Source organism: Gadus chalcogrammus, chromosome 16 (genome assembly GCF_026213295.1).
Source record: "Gadus chalcogrammus isolate NIFS_2021 chromosome 16, NIFS_Gcha_1.0, whole genome shotgun sequence".
Lineage (NCBI taxonomy): Eukaryota > Metazoa > Chordata > Actinopteri > Gadiformes > Gadidae > Gadus > Gadus chalcogrammus.
The window spans coordinates 16,826,976-16,843,058 of record NC_079427.1 but is presented as its reverse complement, the minus strand read 5'-3'; the positions used below and the strand labels follow the sequence as shown (position 1 = coordinate 16,843,058).

General features: G+C 44.7%; 1 protein-coding gene across 1 annotated transcript in view; it reads left to right on the top strand.

Annotated features, from left to right (window-relative positions):
* The window catches only part of LOC130406493 (uncharacterized), a 28,235-nt gene that overhangs the window by 5,519 nt on the left and 6,633 nt on the right, over positions 1-16,083 (top strand). Inside the window, exons 10-27 of the mRNA XM_056612106.1 lie at positions 1,005-1,193; positions 1,504-1,678; positions 2,645-2,787; positions 3,552-3,728; positions 4,273-4,403; positions 4,681-4,838; positions 5,587-5,823; positions 6,090-6,428; positions 6,542-6,690; positions 7,028-7,259; positions 8,781-8,951; positions 9,402-9,559; positions 9,673-9,813; positions 10,117-10,264; positions 11,186-11,313; positions 11,715-11,840; positions 11,998-12,187; positions 12,731-12,802. Coding sequence (XP_056468081.1) covers positions 1,005-1,193; positions 1,504-1,678; positions 2,645-2,787; positions 3,552-3,728; positions 4,273-4,403; positions 4,681-4,838; positions 5,587-5,823; positions 6,090-6,428; positions 6,542-6,690; positions 7,028-7,259; positions 8,781-8,951; positions 9,402-9,559; positions 9,673-9,813; positions 10,117-10,264; positions 11,186-11,313; positions 11,715-11,840; positions 11,998-12,187; positions 12,731-12,802 — 3,064 coding nt within the window. The remainder of the gene's footprint in view (positions 1-1,004; positions 1,194-1,503; positions 1,679-2,644; positions 2,788-3,551; positions 3,729-4,272; positions 4,404-4,680; positions 4,839-5,586; positions 5,824-6,089; positions 6,429-6,541; positions 6,691-7,027; positions 7,260-8,780; positions 8,952-9,401; positions 9,560-9,672; positions 9,814-10,116; positions 10,265-11,185; positions 11,314-11,714; positions 11,841-11,997; positions 12,188-12,730; positions 12,803-16,083) is intronic.

Genomic DNA, 16,083 nt, shown 5'->3' with positions numbered 1-16,083 from the left:
ATCCTATATAATCCAGATAACCCAACAGACACACACACACGCACACAAACGCAATCATGCACAACCAGGTCACTATTCAGCGCATGAATTTGAGAAAAATAGTGAAATGGCAATTATAAAAACAACAATAGTAGGCTATACAATAGTATTGCGTAGACTTCAATAGAATGAACACATGCCCTTCTCCAGCTTGTGTGTAGGGTCCGGGAAGGTAAATTGGGGTGCTAGCACAAGCCGGCAATTTACCTCCTCGCGCAGTGTAAACGCGCAAACTTGCCGGGAAAAAGGCGAGCCTAAAGCGGGCATATTTGGCAGTGTAAAGACGTCTTTTGAGACAGATCTGTTTTATTATTTAATAGGTGGACGGAATCTTTGTCTTTTGGTATTGGTATGGTGCTATACTAAATGTTTTACTGCATATGCATCAGCAGATAATGCATCAAACAAAGTTAAAGTCAGGCGTGCATCATACGTTATGGGGGGGGTCTTGGTAGTGACCCCACAAAAGCCCAGACCAAACCTATGCCCTTGGCCGAGAGCCTATAATTTTCCATCAATAATCACTATTCTCATCATCATCATCATCATCATCATCATCTTCGTCGTCATCATCATCATCATCATCATTATTTCAATTTCCTTTGATGTTGATGTGGTACACAGAAAGACATGAGGGGCCACTAGCCAAGCTAAGGCCCCCTCATGTTGTCCCTCAGTATGGGGGGCCACTAGTCAAGCTAAGGCCCCCTCATGTTGTCCCTCAGTATGGGGGGCCACTAGTCAAGCTAAGGGGCCCTCATGTTGTCCCTCAGTATGGGCGGCCACTAGTCAAGCAAAGGGCCCCTCATGTTGTCCCTCAGTATGGGGGGCCACTAGTCAAGCTAAGGGGCCCTCATGTTGTCCCTCAGTATGGGCGGCCACTAGTCAAGCAAAGGGCCCCTCATGTTGTCCCTCAGTATGGGGGGCCACTAGTCAAGCTAAGGGGCCCTCATGTTGTCCCTCAGTATGTGCGGGTGATGCCAGCCGGGGGCCAGTGTTACGAGCCAGAGCCTTTTTTAGCGACCTCACCCGGTCACCTGACCAGGGTCGGCATCAGGAGGAAACACACCCTGCTACTGCGACCTGATTGGGCGGTCACAGGCGGACTGCTTTCTGGCGCTGTGCTGCTCATGTGTTTATGTGTGACAATGCTAGTAAGTACATTATCTCTCTCTTCTCTCTCTCTCTCTCTCTCTCTCTCTCTCTCTCTCTCTCTCTCGCTCTCTCTCGCTCTCTCTCGCTCTCTATCGCTCTCTCTCGCTCTCTCTAAATATACACACACAGTAATAGCATAAATCCCAGACTTTTAAAAGGCTCCTATTTTACCACAAAATGTGAGTGTGATTAGCCATTAGCAGCGATTTCAAAATCTTGCCTCTAGTGATTCCTCACAAGAGGGAATGGCCATCCAGATTTCATTCATTCTGGAGAAATGTCTTTGTCTTAATGATGTCCAATCTGTAGGTCCTGTTTCGTGAATATGGTTGGCCAGAGAAGAAGCCAATCAATGCGATGTACCGTGTGACATCGCTGGCCTACTGCATGGCGGATTACTCTTCAAAGGGTTCAAGGTTGACATCATTCAAAAGGACCCATAGAAACCAGCAAGCCAGAGAGACACAAGATCCCATAGGGTCAGGTGAAGAATACAAACTAACACAGACAGAGACACAAAAACACAGTAACACAGACCCTCGCGCACACACACACACACACACACACACACACACACACACACACACCTACACACGCACACGCACACACACACACACACACACACATATTGAGTATCCTTACTCTAACTTACACCACAAAGGCAAATAGATTTACTATAGTGTAATGGCCATTGCATATATAACATTCTTAATTCGCATAGCATATAACACTGCTTTAAGGACCCTGGGTCTCTAATACTTACACAGAATAGACACACACATGGCTGGCCGTACAATGGTCTCAATTAGAACTCAGGTTGTTGTTGTGTTTTCCTTTTCTTGTCTTGAATTTATAATTCAGGGTTACGGAAAACAATTAGGTCACCTGAAAAATACAAGGACATAAATCATTTATAGGTTATTTTCTCATTGATCTCAGCTCAGGGGCAAAACAAAGGGGCTAATGAGGGAAATTTCCATCGAGTTGCCTCAGGGGCCCAGACAGTGTAGACAATGTCGTTTTTTCTTCACCGGTTTCTCGTGGGACTAAATGAGACGGCCTCGTAATTAAAGTCCCTCCTGTGTTTACCCTTCGGCCCCAATTCTGCGGAAAGTATGTGCTTTTATGACTCGCGTCAAGGTGTGTACAGAAACGCCTTCTTCATGTAAACAAGGACTTATTCGCTGGAAAAATAAAAAAACATTGCATGCTTCATGGTGGGATAATACAGGTTAATTCGAGTGATAAACTTTGTGTTGTTTGTGTACTAAGGTAAATCAAGTTTCAGTAAATGCTGAATTATCAATTATACTGATGCTTGGCTTGTCTGCCTGTGTACTTGCGTATGTACATGTGTGTATATGCGTGTGAGTGTGTGTGTGCATGTGTTTGTCTGAATACCTGTTTGTGTATGTGTGAATGTGTGTGTGTTTGTGTGTCTTTGGTCCAGTGGGGTGTGCGGAGCCGACCGATGAGTTCTGGGATTATGAGAAGCAGGTGGACCTGGAAGCCTTCAGCACCAACACCTTTTATAACCTCCTGCTGAAGCAGAGCCTGTCCGTCACGTCCCGCCTGGGACAGCTCACCACCGAGGTCAGCATCCGACACACACCCATGCATGCACACGCACACACACATGCACGCACGCACGCGCACACGCACGCACACACAAACGTGCGCGCACACGCTCACACACACACACACACACACACACACACACACACACACACACACACACACACACACACACATGCGCAAACTTGCACGCACACACTCACAGAAACCCACTCGCACGCGCTCACGCACACACACGCACACACACACACACACACACACACACACACACACACACACACACACACACACACACACACACACACACACACACACACACACACACACACAACTCTCATCATTCACACAGGTTAGACAGAAACATGATTCAATGTACTAGGTTAATTACTGACAATACAATCAATCTATCAAAACATGAACAGTGCTTGATTCAATTCACTCCCTCCATCCCTGCAGGCACTTTTAGCACTGATATCTCTTTTTCTTATCCGATTCGTGTCATTGCTCCCAAATTCTATTTAGTCCCCTTGGCAAAGGTCAAGTGAATGGAAACAGATTGGATGTTGGACTTGGATGTCTCCATTTCAGCAGCCACACCCCTCTCTCCACCTTCGGCTAGTTCCTGTTTTTGTGCTTTGGCCAGACAGAGAGTTGGTGGTAACAGTCCTCGGGGCGGCCTAGGTGATAAACGTGTAAGGAGAGTAGGTCAAACTTGGTGTGTGAGCACAGTATACGACAATGTATAAGGTTGATGCACCTTGTGCGTGTGTTCCGGCCTATAGGTGAAGGAGCTGTACCAGGGGGTGCTGGAGAAACTGAGCTCGCTCCGCCCACACTTGCCCGTAGAGGAGAGGGGAGCAGAAGGCTACGACAGGCTCAGGAGGGAGGTGGAGAGAGAGGCTGGACGCCGGCAGTCCAAGGCCACGCAGCTCAGGGTACTGCTTGACTTTCAACTGCAGGTTCGTTGATGTGACATCGCAAGATAAACACACACACACACACACACACACACACACACACACACACACACACACACACACACACACACACACACACACACACACACACACACACACACACACACACACAGACAAACTTCCTCTCCTCTTCGTTGTCCCACAAATCACCTTTTACCAAATTAATACCTAAAGTTGGATGGCCGAATCTGGGTTAATGGGTTAAAAAGAGTCAGTATCTTAGAGGAAAGTATCTCCGCAACTCAGGAAAGAAGGTGTAACCCCGCCCCCTGCAGTTTCTGGTTTCCGGCCCGGTCTCTGCATAGTCTCTCATCGGAGGCTCTGCTATAATCTAGTAGGACTGCTGACGTCACGTCTCATGCAAATCATTGCATGAACACATCCCTAGCCGATGACAGAATACAAACCAAATAACCACCGGTTGAATCAATTAGCATCAGTCCAATCAAAAAACTGAAACAATGATTTCATGGAGGAAGGCCAAGGCCATTTGGCTGTATTGACGCATTGTAATGAGGTCCTCCAGGTGCTCCAACAAGAGGGTCAGATCCAGAAGAGGGTCCACAATGTGTTCACAGCCCGCCTGAAGGAGTGCACCAGGCTCCTGGCCAGGACCTGTAACCCTCCCCAGCTCCTTGGGGAAGAAGCCCTTCCAAGGTAGTGGCTCCATCTTGATGACGTTAATCAGTTAACCAGAGGATCCACTTGAGTCTATGCTAATTACAACTCAGCCAACACTCATTCTAATTACAACGCTCCTGATTTTAAATCATGATAGTAGGCTACTCATTATGAATGTAGTCAATACTATCAAGCCTGTGATGTTAATGTGGGAATCATCAACATGAAGTAGAGCCCAATGTCCCATTATGTTGCTCAGCAAACAGCTGTTTTAACCAAAATAACTAAGACTTTCTTATATTTGATGGATCAGTGTGGTGCAGAGAGTGTTGTCGCTGGTGGAGGAGATGGAGGAGCTGGTGTCTGCAGAGTCCAAGCGGCTGGGGGCCTGGGGAATGCTGGGAGAGGGTACAGGGGCTAGGCTACTGTGCCCAGACACCGGGACGGTGCTCACCAAGGAGCACATTATTGGTGAGCCTAGCACTAAGGCTACTGCTAAAAGTAACGCTTATGCTGGCACAAATAATGGCACATATTTACATTATTACATTGCATTACACTTATTAAGCAGACACTTTCGTCCAAAGCAATTTACAGTAAGTTCATTCAACAACGAAGATATACAGCGAAAAGTGCATGAATCATTGAAGTAGATACAAATTCACACATCGATTTTTTTATTTTTAAGAATGAGCATCTGCTACACTTTTTACAAACATTTAAATTCAGCTTTGGATGACTTTACCCTGTAATGGAGAGCTATGACTTTAATACAACTCTTTAAGTTAAACAATGCCATCTGTTTGTCAACTCACTATTATTAATAGGCTTACCATAAATAAGTCAAGCAGTAAAAGTAACATTTTGTTTGCCTGACATCATTTGAATATTTTAAAGATAAACAACACCATCTAGTGGTGGTCAACACTAATATTAAAATAGAGGCCACTGATAAAAACTGAAGTCAAACAATTGGCTCAAACTGCATTCAAACAATGCCATCTATTAGTGCACACAACATATAGCTTCCACCAATAAGGCAAACAAACCTTGAAGAATAGAGCAGTTAGCACCCTCACCCTCTTCTTCATGAAGAAGCACTGAACCGAGCTGTGGTTTCACGATCCCTTCACAGAAACATGGGGTCAGCACAAAATGGCCGCCAAACAAAACCCAACCCTAGCAAACAACCAGGAAACACTGTACTGCTCCTCTGCAGGTCGTGCGGGGGAGTCACTGAGAGAGGGAGCGGTGCATACTGACGCAGTGACTGGTCTAATGAGGCCTGCTCCTAACTGCCATATGCTGCTAGGGGGCGGACACATCATGCCAGTGCCCCCCGACTACTTCCTTCACCCCCACACGGGCAGGGTCATGCCCATACATGGCAATGTGGCCTATGACCCTGCCTGTTCTGCTCTTGTATGCACTACCGACCTGTGCAGAGTAAAACCAGGTAAGACTATGGTTCCGATGTCCTGCGCAGCACATTACAGGTTTGAAGCATTGAGTATTTTGTATCAACCATTCCATACAAAATGCGATCCAGGGGTACAGCTAGTGGTGGGTAACATCCAATAGCTCAGTGGATCCGGCAACATTGCCACACTTTTGTTTCAACAAAATGTTTATATTTGGTTTCCATTTGTTTTATGTGTTGTGGTTATTTCAATGTTCTCTGCCGCCATAGAACAAACAGTGACATCAATCTTTCATCTGCAGACGACAACAGTAAGTGTGAGGTCCCGCTCCTGCCCTTCGTTCCCTACCCAACCTCGCGCCACTCCAACCAGCCCATGCCGTGCTCCAAGCTCAGAGGCCTGAGGCCAGGCCAGAGACTGCAGCTCGGGGCCCCCATGGCAGACCCGGTCACTGGGGTCCCAGTGCCCATCCTTGGGGTCACCATCCACCCCCAGAGTGGGCTAGTGTACCCACTGGGAGGGCTGTATGCCTGCCCTCTCACTGGGCTCCGGCAGCACATACAGATGGGTTCACCCTTCTTGGACCCGCGTACAGGCAGCATGATGCTGACCACGGGAGTCAGCCTGGACCCAATGACAGGTCAGATTAAGTATTTTGGCACGCCTCATGGCACATTATCATGCCAAGTTAGGGTTTGTTTGTGCTGCTTAATTGAGCCACTGTAACGTAATGTTTGGATGTTGTTGTTTTAGGAATAGTTGTGCCAGTGGGCGGGGTTGTCCTGGCTGATTCATTCATGGAGCCTATGAGTGGACGGCTGGCGAGAGTGGGTGGGGCCAGTTTAAGGGCGGGCCAGATGGTGCCTCACGCAGGAGGATTTCAGGCATTCCTTGACAGCAAGGTAAACTTTACTTTACCCTAGTAAACATTTGGACAGGTTACACAACTATCGACGGAATACAAAGATTGGATATTGTAAATATTGTATATTCTGTCTTTCTCTTCCCGTTTTGCTCGCATAAAATGTAAAAAAAATAAAATGAGGAAAGACTATAACCTCTCTAGATGGGCAGGATTTATGCTGGCATGCTTTGAATGATGTAGTAATGTTCAGAAATCATGTGTCTGAAGCAAATATAAATTAATATATATCAGAAGAAAAGTGCTTAGAGTTTCATAAAGTCTATAAATAATAAAGTGATGGCCTGAGGGGGGGGGGGGGGGCTTTCTTTGAGCAGGTGCTGTCATCCCGGGCCACAGTGCTGAATCTCTTGAAAGGTCTGACAGAGGGCTGGACCTCGGGCAGCGAGAGGGGGCATGCTGGCAGCCATGTTGACCATGTGAAGGCCGCTGCCAGGGATCTGGAGATGGCCTGGGGGAGGAGCCTGCACTGCCTGCTGCAGCTGCAGACACGCCTCCAGATACTGATTGACTGGAGCTCTGGCCTACAGAGGGACGGGGGCACTCTGGGTGAGAGGAAGTTCAGGGTGTGGTCTTGTCAATATTAGCCAATATATAACCTATATAGCCTAATATAATTACAAAAAGGTTTAGGGAAAGGTATTTATTGATTTGTAATATCAGTGGGTTATTCATTGATTTCGAGTCAAATTCTGATTCAGAAGATCAATTACTCATGTGTTATTCTTGCTGCAGAAAGCCCACGTTACAGCACAAAACATGCCACATAAGTAATTTGAAAACAATAAAAAATACCCCAGTAAAAGTATATCAGATCTAAAATACAACTGTGTCTCAGTTCTAATTTTTATTACAATTACACCAAAGTCTGTGCCGCAATATATGCCATTCAATCAGCTCAGCATCTGATTTATTTGGCTTATGTCTTCTAGTGACAATGTTGATCTATCTTCGTTGCATTTACATTTTATTTATGTACGCCGAACCTCCATGGTCCTGACTCTGTGTGGATGGGAGAAACAGGGGGACAATCCCATGGGATGTCAGCATTAATCATGGGAGCTGATAATTAGCTAGGTAAAAAGACAGACCACTCCTAGTGAATTACTGTCAGCTCCACTGCACCCAAATTAACTGTCCAGCATCTATGGCCTCTAACTGCCGTCGCATTTCTGCCAGGACCAGCCTGATTAAAAATACTAATAACCACAAGAGCCCAGTAGAGCTTTGCTTATGCTTTCAGCTGCTGCCTACAGTATTTACACACGGCACAATGATTGCACATTGATTAGTTCTAAATTGAGACCACATTATAAATACTGTATACACAAAGCTAACAGTGATCCCAAAAACTAATTTGTGTCTACAAATACTATCATCCCAATATGCTCACTGTGTAGATGTAGACAAATGAGAAATAAAAAATGCCATCATTCTGAAATCCTTTTTATGTCGAGGGACATTTTGCTAATCAAAATATAGACAAATGTCATTCACCAAATGTCAGTTACCTATCTACCACCATGTCACCATGTCATTTGCTGCCATTGGGCCTAGTTCTTATGTTTGGCCATTGCCTTTATACCCTGCGGTTCACAATGTTTTCCTGGGTCTAATTTACCCTTGCTCTTTTGTCTGTTTTGCCTAATTTGCTACCCCACATCTGTCTACCCACTTTGTCTAGCTATTATATCTGAATAGTTATTTTCTGTGTATGCTACACCATCACTGATTTTAACTCTGCTAAGCTTAGGTTAGGTAAAGGAACATGAACTAAACTGAACTCTGCTTATCTCGAATCATATCCAATTTTTGTTTCCCTATCCACTGAAAAACAACAGCTCATGTATAAATAATGAAGTAATAAACTACATAGTGTTGCCCATTATTGCAACATAATAAAAAATAAAAAAATAAAAAAAGTAAAAAGCATGACAGCCTGGAATGGTCCATTTTATATGCAGTTGAAAGGCACAGGTTCCCAATTATCGACCAATCAGAGTCAAGTATTCGACAATGATGTGATATAATCCACAGTAATAACCTGCTGACTGAATCTGTCCAAGCCAGGCCTCATGCAGCTCCCAGGATGTGACATGTGTGTGACAGCTCTGCTGGGGCTGGAGTACCCCGACCCCATGGGGTCTGGCCTGAGCGTGCCGGTCCTGGGCTCTCAGGTCGACCCCCTCACTGGGTCCACAGTGCCTCTGGCGGGGACCATGGAAGACCCCAATGGAAAAGGTCTGATGATCAGAGAAACAAATTAAGCTGATTGGATAGAAGTTGAGATCTATAGAGGCTTTCAAAGAGCGCAGATAATGTCATTAGTCGATGGATTATAATCGTATAATTATCATATTAACCCCGGTCTGAATTGCAATGCCAGTTCCGCCTTTGAACAAGGGAGTTTACTTGTGAACAAACTTTGAATCAAATATAAAAATAATTTGGTAAGACAAAACGGAAAAATTGCAAATTGTGCAACTGATATTTTACTGTAATGCATTGTCCATTCCGTGGACTCAACCTAACAGCTGTGCTAATGACAACATCATTATGATATAATTATGATCATATCGTAATCATATCAGGCTGATGAGATGATACAAAAATAACCTCTAATGTGGTTTGCAGTGCAAACAAGCATGTGACTACAGCCACGGCTCTCCGTTCTGTTATCGTGGTTCCCAGGACTGGTACCCATCCGGATCGGGGCTCTGACCGTGGACCCGGTCACTGGGGTATTGGCGCCAGTCGTCGGCGCCAGGTTGGACATGTCAAGAAAGAACATTGTTCCAGTAACAGTGTCCAACTGGACGGCCACCTATGATCACACAGATACCGTCCAGGTTGGGATGGTTTCAAGAGGAAGTTGACACATGTTTCAACAATCTTTCTTTTTCGTTTTTTTATTCCGGTAGTGTGTTATTGCGTGATATCGGGTTGTGCAACTGTTAAACAGGTGGAGGCTCTGCAGAAGGAGGTGTTTTTGAGAAGTCAGTACTGGCAGCAGCAGGGCCAGAGGGAGGAGAAGATCCTCTCTGATCTGGACATGGCTCTGCTCCACTTCCTCGGAGAAGCCACGCAAGCTGGCTCCGCTCAGGTCAGCTGGCTTTAGGCTGCTGGCACTGTGTGCTGGGCCGTTTCCTTGTTACACTGTTTTAGGCAAACAGCCGATATTCCCTGCTGCATCGTGTACACAAAACAAGATTTCTAGCTTTCCTTCAAACTGGTTATAATTCATCACTGATAATTCAAATGCTATCTCGCATGGACATTTTGTTGGCCCCGGGGCACGTAAGGAATGACAGACTAAGGTCAACGGCAACTTGGCCACAACAAGGAGCGCCGATGTGATTGAACGAGCGTTCTGTGAACAGAAATGTGTCTTTGTGTGTGTGTGCAGACCAACTGGACAGAGTCGGGTCGGTGTCTGCGGGAGGCGGGGATGGAACTCCAGGATGACGCCCAGTGTGAGGCTCAGAGGAGGGTGGTGCAAGTCGCATTCCTGTCCCTCCTGCTGCCAACTCCTGTCCTACACATCCTCACACAGGGTAGGCCTTCAGCTGCAAGAATAGAGTCCTACTCATCCTCACACAGGGTAGGCCTTCAGCTGCAAGACTAGAGTCCTACTCATCCTCACACAGGGTAGGCCTTCAGCTGCAAGACTAGAGTCCTACACATCCTCACACATGGTAGGTCTACAGCTGCAAGACTAGAGTCCTACTCATCCTCACACAGGGTAGGCCTTCAGCTGCAAGACTAGAGTCCTACACATCCTCACACATGGTAGGTCTACAGCTGCAAGACTAGAGTCCTACACATCCTCACACATGGTAGGTCTACAGCTGCAAGAATAGAGTCCTACTCATCCTCACACAGGGTAGGCCTTCAGCTGCAAGACTAGAGTCCTACTCATCCTCACACATGGTAGGTCTACAGCTGCAAGACTAGAGTCCTACACATCCTCACACATGGTAGGTCTACAGCTGAAAGACTAGAGTCCTACACATCCTCACACATGGTAGGTCTACAGCTGCAAGACTAGAGTCCTACACATCCTCATACATGGTAGGAATATAGATGCAAGACTAGAGTCCCACACATCCTCACACATGGTAGGTCTACAGCTGCAAGACTAGAGTCCCACACATCCTCACACATGGTAGGTCTACAGCTGCAAGACTAGAGTCCCACACATCCTAACAGGGAAGGCCTTCAGCTGCAAGACTAGAGTCCCACACATCCTCACAGAGGGTAGGCCTTCTGCTGCAATACTAGTATACACATCCTCATACAGGGTAGGCCTTCAGTTGCTAGACTGCATATGCATATGATATGTATATTATAAAGCATATTTGATAAAACGTCATATCTCTTCAAATTATTACATGAGTCTTTGTTCTGCGCCAATCACGAAATCCCCAGTGTGTGTGTGTGTGGGTTTGTGTGTTTGTGTGCATGTGTTTGTGTAGGGGACGAAGAGGAATGGGAGCTGCAGTGTGTCTGGCACTCCCAGCTCATGTCGTGTCTGGACAGCATTGAGGTCACGATGGAGCAATTGCACTGTGGTCAGGAGAAGCATTTCCCGAAACAGGATGTGGTCAGTCCTTGAGCCCAACCCCGAATACGCTTAATTTCATCCAAGGGAGGCTAACCCTGAGAAATCCTTGCATTGAGATTTAGTCATTTAGCAGACACTTATTCACTTTTCGAGGGATACAATAACATTTGGAGTACATTTTACCAAACAACAGAACAGTGTGCGGAGCAGTCATAGGAATAAGAAAGATAGTGAGGTTGGTATTTGTTCTGGGAAAATCTGAGATCAAACCCTTCGAGAATCTGAGATCTAAGCTGAACTTCAAAAACAAGGAAGTTCTGTGAAAGAAACATTTTCTGCTCTATCCATATCAAAAATCACCTCAATACCGCAGGCCAGCTGTTTTATCCCTCTATTTCCATTTGTTTAATTGATTAAAGTCCTTGTCTCTTGGTCCCCAGGACTGGGATCTGAGACAGAAGGAGCTCTCACAGCAGTTCTGCTCCAGACAGGCCGAGGTGGAGACAGTTTTGAGCAGCCTTCAGTCCACGCGTCATCTCTCCCTGCTCCGCTCAGACACTGCACAAGTACCAACCGAAAAAAACACCCACTACATCTCAAACAATCAATGATTGATTGCCTGCATCTCAGTATTTTTTTTTAACATTCTTTGCTTTATTATTACAGACTTACAGACTACATGACATGAAGTGAGCAGCATATGAACTATTCTTCTCTGTCCAGGCTGTGTTGGGTCGTAAATTCTGGTACAAGGACTATGGGCTGCCCCACCACGACGGACTCAGATCGGATGTGAGGGTGGTTGGCTTGGCTCAACAGAAGGCTCTGCCCATCCTGGAGAGGCTCAGACAGCTGCTGGAAGACAAACAGCCCATGAGCCTCTCCCCAAGCAACTACTGGCAACACATTGGCGGTACTAGGCTGAGCCTGCCTAAAGTGTTAAAAAGTCTTAAATATATCATGTGTAATTTAGGGCCTAAAAAGGTGTTAAAAAGGCTTCCATATCATTCGTATAGGTCTACAATATATCAGGAAGTTAAAAAGAGTAAAAACTCAAACCAATATATGCCAAACCTTTATGTTTTTTTAAGTTTGTGTTTTTTCTCTGCGGCGGTAACATCATGCACGTCCAGGATACTTTTGTTGTATGATAAGCAGCACTGCTATGTTGAACATCTCAATAAATTGAGTTTACTTATTTTTACTTACTCACATATGCTCTTATTATTGTATCCTCATTTAATAAGGAGCACATTGTATGTTGTATCAGGATAATGCACATACATACAAAGCCATATTTAGGTGTACTCATTTTGTTACAATTTAAGAAAAAAAAAATATATACCAGTTGTATGTCGATTGGAGAGTAAGTACTGAAACGGTGATAGTGTTGTGATAATCGCCATTGTAATTTCGTCCAATTAAACCATTGACCAGTTTGTCTTCCTGTTTCCAGGTCTTTCAACCAAACAGGCGTACGGGTTAGAGATGTCTAGAGCGTGGACAGCCTCTGTGCCCGTGGTGAAAGGTCTGAATGATTTTGTATCCTCTGTTGTGTCATTACACAGTCAAAGAACTCTTGGGAGAAGGCAGCCTTTAGCTCTTACCCCGATCTTTGTGGCACCATCCTCACCAAAAGACAGAAGCTCTGCCTCGCAATATGACATTTCTCATCAAATGTATGAAAAGTACAATGGATTTGAAACAACAGCTCTATTGAGAAACTCAATAGGTACAGGTTGCCTAACCCTGGTGGGACTTTTGAGTATGCCTATGAACTCTTTAAGAAGAGTGTAAACCCCTGAAATTACATGGATTTAGTTGCAGGAGAGAGGGATGGACTTCTGATGGAGGGATGTCCGCTTTGGAAATGGCTTTGTCAAATTCTTCGTAAGAAATGTAAATATTTATTCTAATTTTTTGTTGTTATTCTTGTCTTGTTCATATTCTCGTCGCTCCGGTGACTCCAGCTACATTGGGCAGACGGCAAAACCAGCCAGAATCAAAAAGATTTTGAATTATTGGTGTTCCAAAGAATCCTACCCATCTCTTCACCCAATCCCCAGGCGGTACCCTCTTTAGGGGGAAATAATCACTCCTTCACACTAGGAGAAAAACAGGAAAATGCTGAAAAGCATAAAACAAATATGTGTACATGTGCATATTTGGGTATATATCCGGATAACTTTATATGTGTAAATGACCGGATAAGCAACTTCTGGCCACTGTGGGGGGTTATTGATCCAGTCGGATGGGGGGGGAAACTGATGGGTCATGATGGATGACCGGTCAACCTTCATTTATCAAGGTATTGCAAGCACTCAGGTGTAGGAAAGGTTGCAAACTTTCTCTTGGTTTTGTTTGACACAAAATGGTTGTCATCCACACTTACGTAGATTGCATTGACTAGTGTATCTGAGGTTTTTGTATCCCCTAACAAGGAGCGGGGCCATGACGTTTTGCGATGTACCCGTATTTGCCAAGCTGGAGTGGTTTGCCTAGCCTTTTGAATTACTCCGGTCATGCGGAAAAGCACACAGTCAGATATAATTGGTTCAGCCCAATTTATATAGACTGTATATATATATGTGTTTCCCTTGTCCAGTATATTAACTGCTATTCTACTTTGATCACCATATGGCACTCTTAAAAGTCCTAGATCTGATAAGAGCAGTAGATCATTTGGTGATCATGCCACTGGTGAGATCACCTGTCATCCAAAAACAGGTGATCTTTGGATCACAATGGTGAACTTTGAAACCATGGCAATTTGGTTTAGAAATGCAAATATGGATAATCCTGCAAATAAGATAGCATAATCATTTCGTGTGTATATTCACATGACACAATAACCGCCATGGCAACCCACTCCGGACTGAAGGGGTCGTGCCAGAAGGACACAGCCTAGCCAAGCCATGTTCACTTATTCAGAGATGCTGTCCAAATTATCGGAAAACTTTGATGCGATAAAATATTACTAATGCTAATTATTTCCTTAAAGAAAAGTGATTTGGGAGGTTTAACACTGGTACCAGCATGTGTCATGTCGGGTAGCCTCTGTGCTATCGCAAGTGTTTTAAAACTGAGGGTAAGGGTTGGTTGCAATTCACATACTTCAATTGTGCAATCAAGAAATAATGGTGTATTCACCATACCCCGTATTTTGCGTCATTTGCACAGTGGCAGCGGATATCCCGTGCAGAGTTTAGTTAGTCAAAGATTCCAGTCACATAGCCCTACAATCTACTAGACTCCATCTACAAGTTCAAGCTCATCTCACTTCCTCTGGAATAAGGATCCGGCCATCCTCCCAATCAGACAGCAGCCCATGTCAGGCCAATCCAATAGCTTATCGTATTGCCAAATATTGGGCAATATCTTATTTCCCAATATCGGGCAGGTTTGATAGGTGCCTGACAGAGAGGCAACTTATGTCAGCTCCATTGAGAAATGTTCCTGAACAAGAAGGATAGCTCCTGCTGATGTGTCATAGTTTAATTACTATGATTGGTTTTAGGTCTACCCACGCACATGCACATTTTTTAAACAATCCGGCAATGGCACATTACCATCCAACCCCATGCATTCCCACACTGTCTAGCCCTTTCCCCCTCGGTACCCAAGCATGGTATTGCAGTCTTTTTTCTGTCATATTACAACGGCATGGAATTGTTTTCTCTCTGTAACAGCTCGGGATCAACCAAAAAGGTTTAGGTTTAGCAATCCAGCAAGTGTTAGATCCTCTACTACTTACTATGCTGAGACGAGGGGCTGGTGCCCTATGACCCTTGGGGCATGTTCGGTGAGGAATGGGATCGGTCGAAGGCGGTTGAATTGCAATTTAATGTTAAACCAACAACGCATTTATGTCAGTGACCATTTTAGCGAAGGTCACTGCAATCAGCTGTTCCTATTGGCTAGAGCGTTGGGCCGCAAATATTGATTTATTAAGCACATACATGTTCAACGAATAGACCCATGGATCCAGGATATACAGCAGATAAAGTGTCACGCATGGGACAGCTTCAAGTTGTTCCAGCCTGAAAGTAATTACAACTTTTGAAGGAAACAGCTTCTCTAGGGGAGTGAGTGGTATTCTCTCTCTCTCTCTCTCTCTCTCTCTCTCTCTCTCTCTCTCTCTCTCTCTCTCTCTCTCTCTCTCTCTCTCTCTCTCTCTCTCTCTCTCTCTCTCTCTCTCTCTCCCCACCCCAGCTTTATTACCTTAACCCGATTATGACTCTTGAGTGGGAACAGACTTCCTGTCAAGCACTCCCAGCACACGATGCATCCTGACCTTCTGCTTAACCCCCAACGGAAAAATTATAGGCAAGGCAATTTATTTATATAGCAATTTTCATACACAAGGCAGACTCAAAGTGCTTCACATATAAACATTGTCATACAATCAAATTTATTAAAATAACAGAAAAGAAAACATTATGCAAAAAAAATAGTAAAATAGATAGAAAATAAAGGCTTTTTAGAAAGATCCCTCTGGTAAAAATAGAAAATAAAGGTACATTTAAAAAGGATCTTTTTAAGGTGCAATGTATTTTAGAGTTGGGGCAAGTCTTAAATCCTCAGGGAGTTTATTCCAGCTATTTGTTGCATAGTAACTAAATCCTGCTTTCCCATGTTTTGTGTTTACTCTGGAGATAATTAACAGATTAGTCTCAGAAGATCTTAGTGGTCTAGAAGGCTTTTGTAGTGGAATCATAGAAGTTAAATATTTTGGCCCTAAACCATGTAGCGATTTACAGGTTGGCAACATGATTTTTAAATAAATTCTCTGATGCCAATGTAACGATT